The 22,627-nt window shown below is 42.4% G+C and overlaps 1 protein-coding gene and 1 long non-coding RNA gene across 2 annotated transcripts in view; one reads left to right on the top strand and one right to left on the bottom strand.

Annotated features, from left to right (window-relative positions):
• MKLN1 (muskelin 1) overlaps positions 1–21,450 on the bottom strand; it is a 99,245-nt gene extending 77,795 nt beyond the window's left edge. The window contains exons 1-2 of the mRNA XM_063397119.1: positions 21,326–21,450; positions 1,112–1,181 (exon numbers count right to left, since the gene is read on the bottom strand). Of these exons, the coding sequence (XP_063253189.1) occupies positions 1,112–1,181; positions 21,326–21,420 (165 nt within the window). The 5' untranslated portion in view covers positions 21,421–21,450. The remainder of the gene's footprint in view (positions 1–1,111; positions 1,182–21,325) is intronic.
• Positions 5,986–11,713, top strand: LOC134550424 (uncharacterized). Its single transcript, XR_010080333.1, has 2 exons — positions 5,986–6,443; positions 9,413–11,713. It is a non-coding gene; the product is annotated as an uncharacterized LOC134550424 (long non-coding RNA).
• Positions 21,451–22,627: the final 1,177 nt, after the last annotated feature.

The raw sequence follows: 22,627 nt of genomic DNA, 5'->3' as shown, positions 1-22,627 counted from the left end.
TTCAGGTTATGGATTAAATTCCTATGTTGTTTATCAAAATATAAATAAGTAAAATAATCAAATTCAAAGAGCAGTAGATGCACAGAGGCATCAAAAGGATCAATATCAGTCTTCACAATCAGATTTAAGGAACATGTTAATGGAACACAAAGGATACCTTTCCTTCTCCTCTAAAATACCCAAACCCCTGATTTTACAGACACAAGGACATCGAAGGATTGAGCAGAAAATCCAGGTGAAAGCTCTTCAGCTGCAGCACATGACCTGCTGCTCTAGGGAGCCATCAGTGCAGACTCTGGATTTTTAACACAACTCCAAGACAAAGCAGCAAGATTTACCTGCAGAAAAATCCTGCGGGATTTCACTCATGAGGAATACTTGGATTAAATAAGTAGATAAGCAGAACTTTGCATGAGAGAGAGACTGTGCAAGTTACTCTGCTTTGTATCAGTGCTTTAAACAAAGAATTGAAAGCAAGCAGCACAAGAGACATAGAGGCTGATCAAACCATATCAGAGTAATAAGGTACAGATCTAACACAGAGGGAAGGATAACATTCATTGGAGAAAAAAAGAGTGGAAAAGCATATTCTGGATAATCTAACAGCCTTAATAATAGTGAGAAAGCAAATTAGAGTCTAAAATCAATACAAATCTTATTTTAATAAGGTGCTTAACCAGCAGAAGAGGTGACATTTGTGTCTCTAACCAGAGGCCACATTTCTGAATGTGCTGTAAGGAGAAACAAACAGCAGCTCCTTAGATCTGGGATTCAAGGCCAAGAACCTACAACAGCCTCCAGTAGTGCTGACAAAGGGGGACCTGCACGCCTCATTAGCAGCTTAATCTCACCATAAGGTTTGATTATTTCCAGCATGGCCATGATTGCCAAGGAGGAAACCTGAAACGTCCCCCGCAATGAAGCACTTCTAGAAGGATCACAAATTGCTAGAAATGGAAATATCTCATGTACCAACCACCTGCATTTTACTCAGAGAAGGAAGCCTATAAATATGTCAATGTCAATAGCAGCAGCCCACATTTAAAATAAAAACCCCAGTATACATTAAATTGTACAATACCGCTATAGAGCAGCAGATTCAGAAGCTTACCTGGGGAGGATAATTGCTCTCTGAAGACCATCTTGAGGATTGATCATTTGGCCTATCCACCAAGATATTCCTAAGAAAAGAGAAGCCAAAAGTAATTTAAATAACAGCTGTGTATTTTACATCTCCAGTAAATGTGTTGTACATTCAGATCAGTAACATTCTCATGCAAGTACCTAAATCATTAGGTACAGACTCAGGTTCTCCCCATTCTTTTTTAAAGATTTTCTACGTTGCTATTTTATAGGACCCATCAAAATACACCTTTGAGCTTTGTAGTTGTGAAACGGAGCTCCAAGCTGCAAAATAAAAAAAAATTAAAATTGTGACATAAATGTAAAACAGATGAATTTACATAGGCCTAAGTCTGTAATGAAGTGGAAAAAAACAGGCTTATATATCTCAGTAGAGTAAGAACTTTTCAATAAGGTTAAAATGATGAGCAGTTAAAGGATTAGTAAGCCAAAAAAACTCTCCTTTAGTAGACAGGCAATACTGGAAGGGAGAGAGAGGGCTGCTAACCTACTTAAGCTTTCCTGGGGGTGGTAGAAAGATGACCACCCGAGTCATGCCAGATTTTAACAAGTATTTTACATGAGCTACAAGCCCAGAACAACACACAAAAAAGCAGAAGTTAACTCTTCAACCAGCAAAATGGAGTTGCTTTCTTCAGTTTGAAATAGTACAATCCTTAGGCCTTTAATAAATTCAAAATAGTTATTTTTTGGCTCAAATGAAACACAATCATCATGACAGTTACATGACACATCTGCTTTCTCTTTTATAACCATGTAGTAAAGCTTACATGCCAGATTAAACTGAAAAAAAAAACCCTAAAAATCCTTAAAATATATATAATTATTGGCAAGGTGACAATGCACCACCTGCTGGACAGGGCTTGTGAGCTCCACCACTTCCAACTCGTCAGCTCATAAAACTTATGTAAAAAGAAGGAAACAGTCATCAAAAGGCTCCTGCCATCTCCATCTGCTGTGTAGGAGGAAAAGAACACGAGCATCTGGATTACTACAAAGGGCTGGAAGAAAAAGCTTTCCAATGAAAGCTCCGAAGGGAAAGAGGTTAAGTCAGAGGTTGAGCATTACCAGACAGAAATTAGCTGGCCCTTTCCACACTGGGCAGCCCAAAATCACCACAGTAGCAGTGGTATCCAGGCAGTCCCACGGTGAAACAAGGGACACGGCATGAGCCACACCACGGCGGCCTCTTAAATCTGAGCACTTTTGAGAGCTGGCCAAGTGGCTCTGTCTATCCACAGGCTTGGAGAACACCTCCGGATTTTCACACAGTGCAGGAACAAAACTGAAATTCCCCCTCCCTTTAGCTGATTCCCATCATAGCAGGGCATTTATTAACACAGCGATGGCAGCACCGATCCAGGTCTGTGGCTGCTTTACTCATCCATCCCCACTTGGGAAAACGCAGTGGAACAGCGCTGCCCTCTGCTCCAGCCCCATCCAACATAAAAAACACAGATCTACATAACTCAACATCCAGCTAAGAACATCATCTGCCACGCAAAAAGGCTCAATTCCAAGAGAAAACCTGGCCCTGTGTTTAATTACAACTGGGACAAAACAAACCCATCTAAGCAAAGGGAAGAATTTGGGAATTGAAGCACAAATTTCTAATAAAAGCTGCCAGGCTGAAAGATAAGTCACCATTAGAAACCACAAGACACTTGCTTTTGAGAAGAATCACCTGCAGTATCCTGCACTGTGCCACAGGCAAGACATGGTATTTAATAAATTCTTAATATCTCTTAGTATTTGGAAAGAAAAAAAATGCTAAACTTAAAGATATGTATCTTATGTTAAATACTTTAGGGATACAAAGGCAGATAAAACTAGATCATGCTGTATAGCTTTTCTCCTTCATGGAACTTTATCCTAATCCTGGATCACAAGAAGACAAGTTACCCTACGGAATAAATTTTATTTATGATTCCATTCCATTTGTTTAAACATTAGACAATAAACTCTTCATATGCTGAGCAACACTCACAGGAACTGGCACTGCTGCATGGTCAGATAATGCCCAGTTGGAAGGAGGCATTTTGTACCTGGGACAGATCCCAAACACTGTATTTTTAGAAGTTGATTTGTTTGCTTCTCCAGGTCAAAGATCAGTTTGGCACAACCAAGAAAGATTTCAATCAGTACAGCTAGACAGGATAAAAATCATTCCACAGGGAGAGAAAAAGGATAGGCAGCTCACACAAAATAAAGGCTAAAAAGAAATATGAAAGATAAAGATAGCATTATCAATGGAGTTAGAAATGTTTACAATATATAGGTTATTAATTTATTAAGATTAAACAAACATTGAAGACAGAAGTCCGTATGTGCAAAGCCATGTTACCATAACAGTTTAGGAAAATTTGTGGACTTGCAGGAATTCAAGCACTGCAGCAGCTGTGAGGCAATAAGAAATAAACAAATGCATGTCCTAACAGCAGACGCCTTTTTCCATGTAAAGTCCTTTTACTGGACATCACAAAACTCCTACACAGTACCCAGAGGGAAGCTTTGCAGATATGACACCTAGATTAAAATCTGAGAAATTTTAGCAGTGAAAATTCCATTAACACAATGACTTTCCATGTAATTTTCACAAGATATTAAAAAAAAAAAAAAAAAAAAAAAAAAGGTATTTGTAAGCCCTGGAGCTACCACAAGTACCAATGGTTTTACGCAAGCTTTTCCTGGGAAAAAAGCAACCCATTAAACGTGGTTTGAGAGAACTGCTCATCATCAAGTGTGGATACAAGATCGAGTCTAGCAGGAATCTACAACACTGCCAAAGGGACCGCACCCCACCCACTCGCAAAAGATCCTCCCCCTCCCTCCAGCAGCAGCTATAATAAAGATTTGCAGAAATAAGTTCTCCAGTTCAGCTCATACCAGCACCAGCACAAACTGAGACTAAAACATGAGCAGCTGGGACAAGGGGTTCCCACTAAAGCGAATTCTCAATCCTCTCTTCCCAATGGAAAGAAACTACTAAAAAAATGAGATGACGTGGCACCTCTGCTATGAGAAGCAAAGCAGGAGGGGTCATTTTATTAACACCACAGGCAATTCCAGAGGCAGCCCTGCTGTGCCTCATTTCCTAACCTGGCTGCCTGCACAGCTATCAGCAGCTAAGCCTTACTGTGAGCATTCCCACTGCTTAAGAGTGGATGCTTCCATGCTGAAAGCTCTTGGCAGAGCATGGTGCAAGTCTCTTTTTATTACCCGGGCAGACACTGGTCTCACAACTGCTGGAAGGAGATAATTTTTCCTTTACCAACCCAGAAACTGTCATATCCTTTGTGCCAACTGCTGGCTGATCTCTGCTGGAATGACAGAGGTGTCCCCATGCCTGGGGACTTCTCCGTGCAAAGAGCTCTGTGGGTTCAGGCACAACAATCACTTAGGGAGAGTTTTCCTTTGCTCTGGTGGGGAATAGAGAAATAAGATGACTTTGCAGAATACACTGCAAATTAAGTTTAAGGCTGTCATAATTTGCATCTAACCTAAATATTTTCATGGAGCTGCTGTTAGGGAAATCCATGACTTTAGGACTCCTTAAGAATAAACAAATCCCAAACACTCTTTTTGCTTGGCACATTCACGTGGCTCTTCAAGAAAGGGCACAGGCTTTAGTAAGAGAGGACTTGGAACTCGGACTCTTCTTCAAAACCACAGAGCTACCACGCCATTACACTGCAAAAAGGCACTTGGAGTGCTAGAAAAACACAGACTGGCTGGAAATGCACTAAATACTTGCTCCAGCATTGTCCACGTGATGATTCTTTCAGTTTTTCCTACAACCATCCCAAAAGAGATTGGGAAGAATACAGGAACTGGATTAGAATTTCCACTAAGTCCACGGTAAGACGTGATGGACCGAACTATTCCAAACATGCAGAACCCTCCCAGCAGCCAGCAGAAAGCATCCACGGAGATAATCCTGCCCAGCCTAGACACTGGAATGTACACACAGCCTTAACCAAGAAAAACAGGGGAAAAAAATGACTTACCACCTAAAAACCCAACAGATCTGGAAAGAGATACAGATTATTTTTTTCTCCTGCAACTCCCACAACTCACTGCAAGCCTTGCTGGTTTGGGAACCACCTGGCTACAATGTTTGAAAACCTGCAGGTACCTATGGCTGTCCCCTAAAGCCAGTCAAAAAATGCTTTTTAAGTTCTGCTACAGTTTCTTTCTTTCTTGCTGGAAAAGCTCTCTGCTCAGAACGGCAGAAGGATATAAAGACATGAAAATATCTTGAAACACAGACATGAAACACAGTAAAAACGGGAAGTTATTATGCAGTTATTATGCAGATCCATTCAGGAAAAAAAGTGGGGGGTTTTGGGGTTGCTTTTTTACAACACAGGATTTTTTAACTTCTGGCATAGCAAAAAAAAAGTTTGACTAGAACATGTACAGAAGTGCACAGCTTTAAATATAATAATGCCACGAGATTGGCCAACTTGCTGCTCAATTTTGCTTCATCTCCTCAGTAATCTTACACTATTACCCAGTATATTATAAACCTATTTCTATCAAAACTAAAATAGCTTCATAAATACAGCATTACAAAAATACACTGAAGAATTTAGAAATCTTACAGAATATATTCATCAGATCACAGCTAGATCACTGGACAACAAATGTGGCATTACTTAGCTTTGCCTAGAAACAGACCAATTAAAATCAGGTTCTCAATTTTTTCAATGAAAAGTTCACTTTTGTTTTTTTGGTTTCCCTATCATCACTGCCAGACCAACCAAATTGCCTTTTAAATGCTAAATGACCCTGTCACAGACATTTCTAGTAAGGCAAGTTAGGCAGTAATTTTTTTACTCCCCTGTAAGAGTCGGTCCGAAAATCCCTCATTTCTGCCTCACGACTGTCAGAGGCTGAGACCCCCATGGACTCTGAGCCACAGCACAGGCCAAGTTTTCCCTGCACCTGCTGTCACCGGACCAAGACGCCCTCCTCAGGGACCCATGCATGAAACAATGGGGGCCGGTTACGGTTTCTGGCCATGTTTGCAAAGAGATGTTCCTGCACTGACCGTACTTGGTAAGACCTGAGCTGCACCGTTCCCCCTATTGTGAAAGAACACCTGCGATGCCCACGAGACCGACCCCCCTTCTTGGCATCTTGCCTCTCGCTTCGAAAAAGAACTATAACAACCCCACCAGAAGAGCAGGCTTTTGAGGCCTCCCCAGCGGACGACGGCTCTATTGACCTACGTGCCACGGAGACTGCGAAGGTGGTCTGTTGGCAACGACGTCACGAGGACCCCCGTCTGTCAGTTGGTAGCTATACCCTTTCTTTACCCCCCTTTTCTCTCCCTCTCTCTCCCTCTCTTCTTTCCCCTTCTTTTCTATCGCATAACTGTGTGTATCAATAAAGATACAATTGATTTCACTTGAATTAAGTTATCACTGCCTCTTTTTGCACTCTGAAATCAAAACGAACCATCACGACCATCCTTTGGCTCGTGACATTAAATTGGCGTCACCGTGACAGGGTCCTGATTGACAGAGGGGTTGCAGGTTGTCTATAGTCTGTACTAGGAAGAGGAAGATTTGCCTCAGCCGCACCTAGCCCGTCACTTCGGTGAACGAAGCTAGAAAGCAAGGGGGGCTTTTCTGATTCTTCGCACACTGTAGACACCTAGGTGAAAGCATCCCTATACTCTATTGAGGTGTATCTGTCTTCAGGATTTCACAAAAGATCTCCTAGTGCAAAAAGAGAAACTGTTTTTTGTGTGTGAACTGTCTTGTTGAGAGAAGGGACACCTTGACGTAACTAAACAGTGCCTCAGCAGACAGATTTTGTCCCTTCACCCACCCCAGGGAAAGAGGGGAGACGCAGCGTAGCTGTGTGTGTGTACAACCAAGCATTACCTCCCTGTAGTGGTTTTCTGATCCCCTGTACAAAATGACTAATGATTTTATACATAAAACTGAATTTTATGCTCTACTAGCTAAACACAATGCCAGACCCTCTCCAGAGGTGGAATTTTGGGCTAATAATAACTGGTCTAATTTGGAAAGTGTGGTTGATAAAGTATGTTCTTTACAACATGAAACAAAATTTAAACTGGGCAAAAATAAAACCATACTGTGCTCAGTTCTGGGAGCCTGCCTTACCGCAGCTGTAGAAACTCGCTTTAAGCGAAGAAGTGAAGAAAATGCAATAATAGACTCCCTTCAAAATTTAGTTGAAATTTTGCAAAATGAAAATCATTTGCTGCGAGATGAAAATAATTTGCTACGGACTGCCTTGGGAGATGAATATTCTAAAAATTTAGAGAATGCTGACTTCCCAAAAAAGGCAGAAGAAAAAGAAACTCCTCACATTTATCAGATTTACCCCCAGAAAGAATTAGTGTTAGTAAAAAATTGTGAGGAACACTGCTGCCCTAACACAACACCTCTAGTTAAAACAGAATGCAACTATATTGATGAAAATTCAGACCTACACATAATCACTAAAGAAATCCCGGACACCACCACTGAATTATCTAAGTTAAAAGGAGAGTACTCGCATTTCCCTCATGAATCAGAGACAGAATATGTTTCCCGAGTATCTCTCGGTGGTGGAGATCAAATTAAGTTGACAGAACAAGAAGCTAGTGGGTACTGGGGACGTGGAGTTTTCTTAACAATAAGAGACAAACATAACTCGTGGTCCCTGATTCAATGCTCAGCTCACTGGGCAGAGGGGTATAACCCCTTGGAAAAGGGAAACCATTTAACTTTAATTGGTACTCCCGAACAGCCCATGGAAAACATTCACAAAGCTGCCTGCCTGCAAATGATACATGATGACTCTCCAATGCAATTGCCTGTAAAGCCTGAAATTATGATTCCTTTAATTCAAAAGCCTTTGGAATTACTTAAACCTATAGCAATTGTTTTAAGTTCTGTAGAAAAGCTAGACAGATCCCTCGGAAACCCAAGTGAACCAACCGGATCTACAGATGGTGGTTTCAGTCCTTATCCTACCCCCTCCCAGCCCCCAGCCCCTCAATCTAATTCACCTGCTGGTGATCGTAATGTCTATGTATTAAGTGAAATTGCAGTAGAAGTGACCAACTATGTTAAAACTCCTAGTAGTGAAAAACCAGAGAAAAGTAAACAAATCACTAGCCGCCAACACTTGTTGCTATTAGATATTAAAAAAGGAGTCCCCAAACAAAACCCAAATTTGCCAGGGCAACCCCTCCCTAAAAAGTCACAGCAAATTACACACCTTTCTTCTGAGAATCTGGGCAGTGAGCCCAGAAACAGTCTAACAGTCCAACCCCCCCCACCCTCCCCCTCTCAGCACCCAGGCAACGAGCCAAAGCACAGCCTTCCTTCTCAAGGGAACCGACATTCACCCACCCGTGCCCACCCTGCTTTGGCCCAAGAGTTAGAAAAAATACCCATAGCTGACAATGTAGCTGTTTACCAATGCATCGATGATATTTTTGTGGGTAGGGATGAAATAGAAGTGGAAGATCCTCAACAGAAAATAATCTCCAACTTTGAAAGCTTTGATCTACAAATTTCCCCTGAAAGTAAAATTTCTGGGAATTTGATGGAAAAGAAGCATGATACGCATTTGATAACCTCCTTCAATCAAATTAAAATGCCAGAATCTATGAAGGAACTGCAACAAGTTTCAGAATTACTAGTGCTTTGCAGAAAACACATCCCTGATTTTTCTATAATTGCCAGAACCCTTTACAGCCTGCTGAGAAAAGGAAAAATTTGGGAATGGGGTGATTCTCATCATGAGGCTTTAAAATTGTTAATTTTTGAGGCAACCGCCCACCAAACACTTGGTCCTACTTATCCTACAGATCCTTTCCACATGGAATGGTGTTTTGCTTTTTCAGGATTGTCAGTACAACAACCTGTTGTCCTGAGAGGCCCTTCTCCATATGCAACCCCCCCACCTGACGGGGTGGCCGAAGGAGCCTCATTTGGAGCTGTAAAAAATCTGACAATGAACTTGGATGGTAACCCAGACAAACCTGCCTCAGTCACTGGAACAGCCCCTCCCTTTTGCCCCAAGCAGTCTCACTTTCCTGCAGAAATTGTCCCAGATTGGGCAAAACGTGAAAAGATCAAATGGGCTTCTCATACCTGTTATGGATGGGAGGCTAACAAATGTTCCAAAATCACTGCTTTTTGCCCGGCAGTTCCAAGCATAAACACACCCTGGATAATTCCTTCATACTAACTTCTCTGCCTTTGAAGGCAGATTCTGTTGTGTTTACTTTTCACAGGAGAACTCCGATGGACATAAAGACCACATAAAACCATGATAAAACTGGTGATATTTTAAACATTATTTGTGTTATAGGAACAAAATTAAGAATTTTAAACAGTATTGATTTAGAAATATTCGTTAATAAATTGGTTGTTACAATTAAGAATTTGACAACACCTTTTACAGTCGTCCTTATTGGCTTTGGGAACGACTCAGTGGCTATTATCAAACATATTATCAAACTGAGAACTGGTAAATGTGAATGATTATAAATTGATAATTGATCGCAAAACTAAATCTTTTAGCTCTTAGCTGCCTCCAGTCTCAGTAGTGGATGCAGTTAGTGGCTGCCTCAATTATAAAAGATGGCAGCTTTTTCTACTGAAATTTGGAAAGTAATTTGGAACAATGCCAATGATTTCAAAAGAGATTTTCAATTTTAGTTGAACTTAGTGAATTTTATTTATGACTCTTTTATAAACACAGCCACAGCTTTTGTATTGACCATATGTAATGCTTTGATACATTTGATATTCCCTATTATTGTGTTAAGATTAAAACATGATGGAGCTATTCTCTATCTTTTCCAGTATAGGGAGTGGGCCCGTCAAGTCGATAAAAAATGGCAAACTGTTAACTTAGAATCCTGCATAGTCCGAGAACAACAAGGCTTTATTTGTGAAAGTAATAAAATTACATTTGTTTAGACATAGAACAAAATATTTGTTATTTTAAAGTTTATCCTAACGAGACTCCTGAAACAGTGCTTTTATATGTAGGCAATGGATGTGTATGCTTTAGGACTGCTTGTGATGTTGTAACTGTAGAAAATGTTATACTAGAAACCAAAAATCACTCGAACTTTTGTGCTTGTAACTTTACTAAAATTACAGCTTTTGATTTTTCTTTTTCAGCTCCAGTTACTTCTTACCAGCTTTTACAATCTAATTACACACTAATCCACAAGCTACGGCCTACTCTGATTGGGATGAACCTCACTTTGGTAAAGTAATTGTTGCTCCATCAGGATCTAAGTGAAATTTTAGATAAAACCAAGACCTTGATAACAAATTATGTCATCCCATCGTTGTTCTTTTAACTTTATTTTGATTGGCTTTTGTTTTGCAGCAATCTCATTCTTTACTTAGAAACAATAGATATACTTAGAGATGTTGACACAAGACAAACTTTACAAGTAGGCCATAGCCGCGGACTGTGAAATGGATTTTGCCTAAGTAATACATATATTTACAGAAAATTATGTATTTTGATTCTTGTGATTTGTGTTAATCATTTTTAAATTTGTTTATGCTACTTGAAAATTGTTTTACAATAAAAATTGTTTTAAGATTTTTTTTTTTTGCTTTGAATACTTGAAAAATTGTTTAATTAATAATATTATTTTAATTAATATTGTTAAGATTTTGTCTTGATTATTTGATTTTGTGAATCATTTATCATCATGAAGAGTTTTATTAATCTACAACAATTATTTGTTTTGAAATTTTAATGTCATTGGATTTGTTTTGTCATAATGATTTATTAACAATCAATATTAATCATTATGATATCTCTTGTTTTTCCTTTTTCCTTCTCTATTTCTTTTTCCCCTCTCTCTTTCTCTCGACTCTATTTTCCTGGGTATACCACTGACACTGACAATGAGTCCTGAAGACTTCAGAACAACGCAACGAACGCGACTGATGGAGCTCTCCTGCCGACCAGTCATGAGTCACGGGGTGGTGTAAGAGTCGGTCCGAAAATCCCTCATTTCTGCCTCACGACTGTCAGAGGCTGAGACCCCCATGGACTCTGAGCCACAGCACAGGCCAAGTTTTCCCTGCACCTGCTGTCACCGGACCAAGACGCCCTCCTCAGGGACCCATGCATGAAACAATGGGGGCCGGTTACGGTTTCTGGCCATGTTTGCAAAGAGATGTTCCTGCACTGACCGTACTTGGTAAGACCTGAGCTGCACCGTTCCCCCTATTGTGAAAGAACACCTGCGATGCCCACGAGACCGACCCCCCTTCTTGGCATCTTGCCTCTCGCTTCGAAAAAGAACTATAACAACCCCACCAGAAGAGCAGGCTTTTGAGGCCTCCCCAGCGGACGACGGCTCTATTGACCTACGTGCCACGGAGACTGCGAAGGTGGTCTGTTGGCAACGACGTCACGAGGACCCCCGTCTGTCAGTTGGTAGCTATACCCTTTCTTTACCCCCCTTTTCTCTCCCTCTCTCTCCCTCTCTTCTTTCCCCTTCTTTTCTATCGCATAACTGTGTGTATCAATAAAGATACAATTGATTTCACTTGAATTAAGTTATCACTGCCTCTTTTTGCACTCTGAAATCAAAACGAACCATCACGACCATCCTTTGGCTCGTGACATCCCCTCATCTAGTTAGGACTTTTAAACAAGACTTTTTTGATTCGTCAGTTCTTCCTCGAGATATGACAGGAATTGAATAGTATCAATAATGACTAGAACTGGAGCAGTGTGGTGCAGGAAGTTACAGAATCACTTGGGGCTGGGAAAGCCCTAAGATCACCAAGTCCAGCCATTAAACCAGCATTGCCAAGGCCACCACTAAAGCACATCCCCAGGAGCCATATCCATGTGTCTAAAACCCCTCCAGGAATGGTGACTCTGCCACTGCTCTGGGCAGCTGTGCCAGCCAGGGCTGGACAACCCTTTTGGTGAAGAATCCCTTCCTGATATCCAATCCAACCCTCCCCTGGCACAACTTGAGGTGATTTCCAAGTTATCAGAGGCCGGTAAATAACTTCTATTCCAGTGACACTCAACAACCCTAAATCACGGATTAAACTTTTGACTGTATCACTGAGAGATTCAAATCCTCGGTGGCAAAAGCTCCCAGCTCCAGCCTGGGAATATCAGTATTAGCACAGAGGAAAAACAAACAGGAGAAAAAAATAAAGTCAGGTTTATTTACTTACGTTGGTACCCACAGTAACTTCACGCATCACAGATGATTACCAGTCTAATTGTCCCAGCATTTAGGGATTATAGTTTAGATGTAATTTCATTGCTAAGTGATGCTGAGAATCATCTAAGCTTGAAAAATTACCAAGGTTCTCTCCCTGCATTAACTTTTGGTTTAAATTTAAGAATTGTTAGATCACTAAAACAGATGTTTTCTGTGTAGTTTAATTGGTGTTTATCTGCTTTTTTATAAGAAAATAACTAAAAATGCCAGTGATATTAGTGAACTCAGTGATTATAAGATCATCTGATGCAGCTTCTTTTACTCATTTCATACTCTGTGTTCACCTGTACAGGTCCACTTGTACACATTAGTATCCTCAATAAGGGCATTTGAGCACACAAGGGTATCTGAATTCCAGCCTTTTAACAAAGCCCAGGTAAGATACCAGAAGACTCTCTGAGTAGAAATAAATCCCTGGCTTAATAAAAAGACCAAGAGCAGCATGAATTCTGCCTTTCAAGACTCAAGGAAAAACATGAAGAGATTACACTTTTCAGTTGACTGAATTTGTAGCCAACAGATAAAATCCTGGAGTAAAATCTTCAAGCGTTTAAAACATCACCACCCACAACCACTGGATAACAACGTTCAATTTTCATTTTCAGAAAATCTCATATCTAGCTTGAGAATAGTTTGGATTGTGCGTGAACATCGGGATTTCTACTGCCAGCAATCACCAGAAAAGTCACTGAACTTTGACTTTCCAAATCTTCCACAGTTCTGGTGCAGCAGCCCACTTCAGCACTGCTCACTTCCCATTTCCAAAAGCATTTTCTTGGGACAGGACAGATCCTTTTTAAGTAGATTAGAGGAAAGCAAGGTCTAGCACAGATCTATGTGAATTCCCTGTGCTGTATTTTTGGAAGCATCACAACCTCAGTAGAATATTTATGTTTGACTAATGCACATATGGAAAAACTTACCGAAGGCCAGGAAGTAGATCAAGGCCTTCCACAATTTCACAACAGTGCAAGGATGCTCTTAAACTCCACAATATCTGTAATAATTCCACTCAGGGGAAGCCACAAAACCAGACGAAGTGATTACATGTAAAGATATACATTGCTAATGTGAGCCATAAACACATCTTTAATGCTCAGCACCTTAACCTCACACCCAGTAAAAGTTCATCCAAAAACCTGATGTCTGTAAAAGAATTTAAAGCAGACTATGTTCAAAACAGACTGAAGCGCCCTCATGCTCAAACTGATGTCAAGTTCGGAGATTTTTCCACCAAAACTCTATGGAAAATGCCTCCTGGTTCCAGGTGGGAAAACTTGCACAGCTTTCCTTTCAAAATAAAGCTTCTCTCACTGACAGTGCAACTCAGGGAATGCAGAAGACAAAATACTGATCTGGGAAGATAAGGAACAATCAGCCTGTTAAGCGCTGGTTATGTGGAAAAACACAGTACAGGTCAAACATTTGAGCCTGAATTTCATTAGGGAATAATTCTTTATTTTGGATCAATATACATAATTCATGCTAAAGGATACAGCAGTTCCCAGGCCAAAATCACTTTCATATTTGGCAGCTTCCAAACTCTGTAGCAGAAACCAGGATTCTTAGAAGACAAAATTGAAAGTTAGCAATAGTACACTGTCACATAGGAGTGGAGTGGGAACTCATTCATCAATTCCTTATTCATGGGTCAATTTACCTAACCCAAATTTTTACCTATAATTTAACACTCTGAGTTAAGAGCATCTCTTTACTAATAAAACTTTCAAGTGCAGAACAAGCTAGGAAATTGCTGTTTAAATGTAATTACCATAAGAGCCAAATGCTGTTTAAACTATGTACTGACAGAAAAGGATTCCAGAAAAATACAGGCCATGTCCTAAACAGAGTTTCAATGTTTTTTCAGGCACCTTCCCAGAGCTTGAGCATGGCATTATAAACCCAGCCAGTCTCAGGAGGAAAGGCAGGGAAGACCAAGGAAAACACCACCAAATCCAAACTGACCAGAGCACAATTTTTCTCCATGATGAAGATCCTGTCCTTTTCCAGGAACAGCAGAAGGTGCCAGCAGAGGAAGAGCAAATGCTATCAGTCAGTCTGCTCCTGCAGTTTAAATTCAGATGTGCAGGCTGCTGTGCTCAACTCAAATAGATTGTTGGGCTCCTTGATTTAAATTGATCCAGGAAATAATTTCTCAAGGATTATGCACACTGAGTTGCAAGTAATGAGTGAAATAGCAACTAGCTAAAGTAACAAACCACTCTACAACTTCAATGCTCCTCCTCCCCTTCCAGTAACTGGTGTATTATGGAACTCAGACCCAGTGAACTTAGAGCTCACTCTTCCCACAAAATTCAACAGGCAAAAAAAGCAATTACATCTGGGTTTACAAGTTTATATTAACATGCAATTAAAGTCAAGCACTGGCTTGCTTTGGAACAAGTCATCATCTGTGTAAGTGATGGAATCAGTGCTACCCACACCACTTAATCTTAGCAAAAAAATCAGGAGTAGATCACAAAATCGATGCTAGTGATAAACCTGACCATTCTACCAGCAATCTGATAAAAACTTAACAAATGTACAGAATTAAAGACCATATTCTCTTTGCCATGGGAAAAAAAAAATCAAGCAGACTGTACATGACGGCTAAGCAACAACATTTATTCAAAGGAAAAGTCTGTTTTAATAACTAGTTAGTCTTTAAACCAGTAATTAGTAATTAAAGGCTGGAAAAATTTTATTAAACTCACGGGCTATACAGCCACATACACAGCAAATGATCCACACTCTGATGATGTTAACACCTCCCATGAAAATTTTACATTCTTAATGCTCCTGTAAAATGCCATCCCAGAATAGGCTGAACATCAGAGCACTACAGGTTCTGCCAGGTTGGGCACACCAGGGAACCTGAGCAATTAGCATTTCACCTTCCTCCTTCTGCCAGTGAATAAACCTGTCTAATCTCTTAAATAATGTCTATATTTTAACTGGAGCCTGAAGAGATTTCTCCTGATACCACAGCATTTGTGCTTTTACCTGGGGAGCAAGAGATATCATAACTCGTAATTCCTCATAACTTAATAAACTTTATTTTTTTCACTCACTCCATCTCTGACATTTCTCTTTCTCACTAATTAACTTTATCAGACATCAAAGAAGCATTTTATAGTTATGTATTCAATCTGTAGGCAACTTTACTTTCTACAGAAATATTTTGCTCTGTAAATACTGAATTTCAGCACTCACAGAAAAATCCTAGGCTACAGAAGTCATGGAAAAAAGAGGGAAAATGCCTGTCAGAACATGAGGCTGTCTAGAAACATCCAGAAAGTCCACACAGAGGGGGAAAATATTTTCCACTGGCCACAGGAAAGGACGAAAAGCAGAACTGAAAGCATTTTTATACACAGGGTTCAGCTGAGAGGAAAGGAGTGGATCAGCTCGTTGTTAGCCAGGGTTTGCATCTCCTGCTCGTTTTAATAAATGTTGGAAGTATTGACCAATATTGAAAGTCATCAGCAGTTACAGAGTCAGCCCCTGTGCCTGCTCCCCTTCCTGTATCTAAAGGCAAAGTAATTACAACAAGAAAAGTGAATTGGTTATGTCAAAATACAGAAGTACAGCTAGAAATGCTGACAACTTAAGATGAAAAAAATATATTAATGCTTATTATTAGTGCAAAAACACCTCCGAAGTCACAGTTTTACAACTCTTCCACCACTTAGGTGTGGTCTTAGAGGGCTTTAAACTGCTTAGATCTCAGCAGAAGTTATCCTCACCTTGTAAAGGGAACAGAGCTTAGGCTCAAGGAACATAATATTAAAAATAATGACTTGTCAATAGTCATGACTGATGTCAGCTTGAACATGAGGTTCTTCAAGACCTGGGTGCATCTACAAGATTTATGAACCTCTAAGGCACAGACCTGAGTCATCAGTTTCATGCGGTTGGAGGAGAAACCCAGAACCACCTCTCACTGGCCACAAACTTATGTTTATTCCAGTTACAAAAATCTCAGTGAGCACAGGAGTTGGAATTCAGGTTATTTTCCACCTGATGTTTTTTGTTTGTTTGTTTAGGTCTGTTGTTTTTAATCCCCGTGAACTTTACTCCAAAAAGTTTGCTACATGTGTTCTCTCCACCTTCTTGCTAAGGTTTTGCAAGATTTGAAAACATTGGGGTACACTTCTTTCAGAGTAGACCACTACAGCAGTACATTTCAGTCTGGCCAGGAACTTGCTGTTACATCCTCATACTAGAAAATAAAAACAAAATTTGCATTCTCACTTTAAAAGCCTATGAGTCACTCATATTTTACCACTGAAGTATCCTTCACTAAGCTTTCTTCCCCTATTTCGATGGAAATACAGAAAATCAATGAAAAAAAAATTATTTCGAGTGCATTTTAACAAATCTTTCCTGGATCTTTCCCTGCTCCAGGACACTTCATAGGAAAGGCACAACAGAGTTATTCAGCATATGACACCACTCTAGGCATCAAACTGGAGAAGACTGGAATTCTCTGAACAACTGAAGTAGACCATGAAACAGATTAAAATGAGTTGCAGTGAAAAAGTGACACCAACTAAGAGGCTGTTCATGGTATTTAATTATCAGCTAAGAGACCAATCTTAATTTATATTCTTAATAACAACCTTAGCACAAGAAATAAACAAAATACTAATTAAAAATCCTGAAGTCAAACATAGGAAATACACTGATCTTCCTCTACAGAGATTCTGTACAGGAAAAGTTGAAGGACTGAAAATCTGAGCAACAGAAACAGGATGAAAGTTCCTCACTGAAGTATGCGAATAGGGGAACACAGCAAAAAGCTCTTGCTATTCTCTGAAGTGGGATTTCAGCCATATAAAACACGGACAGAAGGACCTGAGAGCATTACCAAATACAAAATGCCATCAGTCATGAGGCTGATGTAGCCACTAGAACCCACAGCCCCAGGATACAGTAATGTAGCAATAAAAAAGGGTACACGGCTGCCATCACACAGCACTTCAGCTCAGGAGGAAGTTCAAACTGGAGCAGGTACAAAAGCAGGCCACTAAAAAAGTCAGGATATGAAGTGCTTCTCTCAGCGTAGAGAAAGAGCTTCTGCTTCTGTTCCCTACCAAAAAAATCCACCCAAGTTGGAGCAAGATCTGCATTATCTTCTATAAGTGTTTATTCCCTCCTTGTCCAGAAAGAAACTAAGTGATTGAGCTCATCCCTTCCTGCAGGAGGGCAGAGAATGCAGAGGAATAAAGCCCATCTCCCTGTCTCTGGCACGTCTAAAGACAGCAGCACTGGTTTGTGTCACTGGAGTGAAGCCACTGCCAGTGCTGGAGCAATCCCTAGGCCAGTCCCATGGGAGGTATCAGGGAGCAAAACCTCCCCTGAGGCTCCCATTCCTTCAGAGAGGAACCCTGGAGAGGGAAGGAAAGGATCTGACTGAGCAGTCTCACACAGGGAGAGGGAAGGAGAGGATCTGACTGAGCAGTCTCACACAGGGAGAGGGAAGGAAAGGATCTGCCAGAGCAGTCTCACACAGGGAGAGGGAAGGAGAGGATCTGACTGAGCAGTCTCACACAGGGAGAGGGAAGGAAAGGATCTGACTGAGCAGTCTCACACAGGGAGAGGGAAGGAAAGGATCTGACAGAGCAGTCTCACACAGGGAGAGGGAAGGAAAGGATCTGACTGAGCAGTCTCACACAGGGAGAGGGAAGGAAAGGATCTGACAGGGCAGTCTCACACAGGGAGAGGGAAGGAAAGGATCTGACAGAGCAGTCTCACACAGGGAGAGGGAAGGAAAGGATCTGACAGAGCAGTCTCACACAGTGGGCTGGACAGATCATTTTCTGAGCTGGACAAGCTGAAGCCTCTCAATGCACCGGTGGCTCTGCACAGGCAGAGCATCTCTGGAAACACCAGATGTTTCAACACTGAATTTCCTCTTGGATCAATTCTCCTCCCAAAGGCTCAACCTCACCTACCATACAGACTGAGCCAGCCACTATTACCAGACCAGTTCTTTGATTTCTGGCTACAGAGTTTCTACAATAAATATCCAAGTCAGTCTTCTTACTGGTACAAACTAATAGATAAAAACTCCAATGATTTGAAAAACAGAACTACTTCCTTTCGTTAAGACAATCCTCACCTAATGTCTGAAAAGGTCCTTGCAAACATGCAGGTAGCTGCAGCACTGGTGAAACTGCCAGAAACTGGATCCAGCACCAACTAATCCTCCAGTACCACCACCAAATGCAAGAGGAAAGATGCTGGCATTCAGCAGAGGAAGCTTCTCTGTCATTGAAAGAAAATGAGTGTTTTTCAATAGACTACTGATCCTCAATTAGAGCATGACCAGAAAGGCCTTTGAAAAACACTTTTTGTTTCGCTTTGTTTAGGCTTTTTTAATTAAAAGAGAAGTTATCAGATGATTTCAGTGTTGTGACAAGTTTCAATGTCAGTTCAGCATCACATAAGCAGGTGAGATGTCACCAGACATCTAATTTCTTCCCTGGTCAGCAGTGATGGAAGTAACTTTGTTTTACATTTAAGACCACACAACTACTTAAGGCATGTTTAAATCACGCTTAATTCTTCTGCTGCTCCTCTCTGAGCACTTTGCCTGCAATACCACAACTCCCCACAACAAGGAATTATATTTAATAAGTTGTACATTCATTCCTACACACATGAGAGCAGAGCCCCTTTGCTCCTTCAAGGTTAAAGTGGTTTCTTTCTAGCTATGTCAGCAAACTTATTTAAACTAGAGTAAAATCAGAATTCCCAATGTCATAGAATCATATAGGTTGAAAAACTTCCTCTAAGATCAAGTTCTTCCAGACAAGCATCATTTTGTTCTACATACTAAATACTAAAACAACCTTTAGCTCTATGTGTGTGCTCATCCCACAGAGTGGGATGGTCTTGTCCCAGCAATTTTCAAGATTTCCATCTTCAGTTCATCCCCAAAACCCCACCCTCCCATACATTTCTTGTTAAACTTTCTCTTTTTGAGAAATCACAGGTCAAAGCCTCTCCTTTCCAAATCCGACTATATTCCAACTCTCTCCCAGACCATGGGAATTAAAAGTTAGCAAGCAAAAACCAAAATTTCCACTGCAAGACCAGAATCCCTCATACCAAGGTCAGCACACCAGAGAACAACCCCACTGCTGGGATTACAGTGCTTAAAAGCAGATAAAATTGTTTTCACTGATGACAAGCACTTTTAAACAACATCTTAAAAGCAGTCAAATGCAAGGTCACGCATTTGTAAAATGCCAGCCCAGCTACAGGAATGGGAATTTGTATCAGGGAAAGCATTAAGGACTTTGGGCAGCACTGCAGATGCCATCTGAACATTAATTCCTGAAACAATTCTGCAGCAAAAGGGACTAATGGGAGCCTTGGAAAGGAGTATCAAGGAGAAAGACAATCCTCTGTGTTTATATCGCATCGCTGAGATCAATAATGGACTGTCACCCCCCTCCTCAGGGACCAACACTTTAATAAGATTTTGAAAGCCAGAAATGCCAGTGGAAATAACAACAAGACTATCAGAGACCTGAAAGAAGTACCCTAAGGGCAAGCTGTTTTAACAGGAAAGGTAAAGAGATGGCTTAATTGCCACCAAAGATTACCAATTAGAAAAGACACCGGTTCTTTTTCACTCCTAATACAGAAAATACACAGAAAAACAAAACAATTTGGAGTTCGGCTCAAAACCTGTTTTTAGAGGTTTGCTTCATTTTGGAAAGTGGAGATAATTGAGCATATTAATAATTAACAACTAAGGCAACTCTGTCACTTGTTGACAGCGGGTGAGTTCAGGATACATCAATCAAAGGTCAGTAAATGCAGCACAATCGATGATCGGATGAGTCTCGACAGCCCACGATGACCTCATTGTGCTGTGACCCCAGCTGTCCTCCCCAGTTCCAGCACCAGGGATGGCTTCTCCAAAAGGTGCACCAAAAACATCCCACCCAAACCACGCTGTGGTCACTCCAAACTTGACTGTCAGCAACTGGAGGAATTCCACAGGCTGCAGCTGGATGCCATATGGCCAACACAGGATGGGATCAGCGCAAACCCATGGCTTAACAGCTCCTGCCAAACCTCGAAATTCCTAAAGGCAGGCGATCAGGGCAGCAGGTGACCCCTTTCCCCTAAAACCACACACAGCAGGTGACACAGCCCAGCATTCCAGAGGTCAGGGGCAGGAGAAGACACCCAGCTGCCAAAAAACACAGAGCCCATAGGCACCTGACAAAGGCAGGGCAGGACAGGAGGGGCACTGACCCTTCTCCTCGTTTCACCCACTAACTGACCAGCCTCTCCCACAGCAACACCTCTTCTTCCCCCAAATCTGGGGTCAGCTTCTCCACTTTAGCTACAACTTTCCTTTGCCTATACCTCGTGCTAAAGCAACCCCCAACCCTGATCCTCCAGGCTCGCTCCATTTAACTCACCACCCCAAACCTGCAAGCACCCCAAACCCTCTGCCCCACACAACCACCCCCAAATCTCTTCATGAACCACTTCCCCAAACACAGCCCCAAGTGATGGTGCCTTGTCACTGAACCTCCAGCCCTGCTGAGAGCCTCCTGCCCCACTAAGACCCCTAAAACCCCGCAGTACAAACCTCCGTCAACACAGCCCCCCAAACCCTGCTGTAGAGACCCCTCTCACACACAGCCACCCCAAACTCTCCTGTAGAAACCCTGCTCACACACGGCGCCCCCAGAATCTCCTGCACAGAGCCCTCTCACCCACAGAACGCCGCTCGCACACACAGCTCCGGTCCCACTGCCTCCGCTGCGGCCTCCCCGCGCAGGCCTCAGCGCGGGGCCCGCGCAGGCCCCACACAGGCCCAGCCGCTCGACCACCCCCAGGCCCGAGCCCGGAGCGCGTTCCAGGCGCGGTGCTAAGCCCGGCACTCACTCGGGCAGGTAGGTGGAGGAGAAGCTGCTCCAGCGGTGCAGGCTGTAGCCCAACACGCGACTCTCAACACCCGCCGGACCCGCCGCCGCCGCCATCTTGTTGTCAGCAGCGGCCCCGGCAGCGACCGCGGGGGGCGGGGCCAAGCTCTTAAAGGGGCCGCGCTCTTAAAGGGGCCGCGCCGGCGGGGGTGGGGACGGCCTGAGGGGGCTCGGGGGGCGGCTGAGGGGGGCGGCTGAGGGGGGCGGCTCCGTGGGGCTGAGGGATCCAGACCCTGCTCCTTGGAGCTGAGGTGCCGTGAGGGGTTCAGGGAGTGTCCCGTGGGGCTCAGAGGGGCTGTGGGTCTGATGGGATGCCCTGAGGGGCTCAGAGGATGCCCCATTGAGCTGAGGTGGCCTGAGGGGCTCAGAGGGGCTGTGAGTCTAAGGTGGTGCCCTGAGGGGCTCAAGGGATTCCTCAAGGGTTTGATGTGAGCTGAGAAGTTTGGGGAATGCACTGTGGGAATGAGGGGCTCAGAGGGATGCCTTGAGGGGCTCAGGTGGGCTGAGACACTCGTGGAGTGTTAATTTCCAAAGGAAATGCTCCTTCCCTGGGCCCACAAGAGTGGGCCCACAAGAGGGGGATCAAAAGAAACCCGGTGAGGTTTGATCCTACACCAGCTCCTGGAATTATAAAATTGTTAAGGTTGGAAAAGACCTTTAAGACCATCAAGTCCAACTATCAACGCAGCACAGACAGGACCAGCACATAAGCTGGGGATTCTTTGACAAGCTTCTCTCTGGCTGAGGTTGTTGTAGGGTTTTTCCTGGAGAAGGAAGATGTTTTCACCCAGAGCTCCCACCAAAGCAAGGGGGAAACTTGGGACACCCCTGGGGGAGCTCTGGGCAACTTGAGAAATTAGAGGAGATATTTCAAGACCAGGGGGAGAAAAAAAAAAAGCCAAACCAATAAACCACTGTCTGTTGGAAATGACAGATTGAAGAGATATTATGAGGCAGGACAGCAGGATGCCTGGCTAGATTAAATTAGCACAAGGATTCTTTTAATTTTTTTCCCCCTTTATTTTAGGAAAGTGAGTGAGAATGTGGCAGCAAAATCTGCCTGCGGATGAAAAACTCGCTCAGCAGCCTTGAAGGTTGAACATCAACTGGGTGTTTCAAAAATGAGGGGGAGCAGAAAGCACTTCATCTCAAGACCCCTTCCCAGAGGGGGTTCGCTGTGTTTTCACTGGTTTCAAAGCCATACAGCTCAACAACAACACAAAAAAATCCATGGATGAGGCACAAACATCCACATCTCCTTCTG

The sequence above is a fragment of the Prinia subflava genome, chromosome 4, assembly GCF_021018805.1.
Source record: "Prinia subflava isolate CZ2003 ecotype Zambia chromosome 4, Cam_Psub_1.2, whole genome shotgun sequence".
Classification (NCBI taxonomy): Eukaryota; Metazoa; Chordata; class Aves; order Passeriformes; family Cisticolidae; genus Prinia; species Prinia subflava.
The sequence above is the reverse complement of the archived record's forward strand: the minus strand, read 5'-3'. Positions and strand labels throughout refer to the sequence as shown.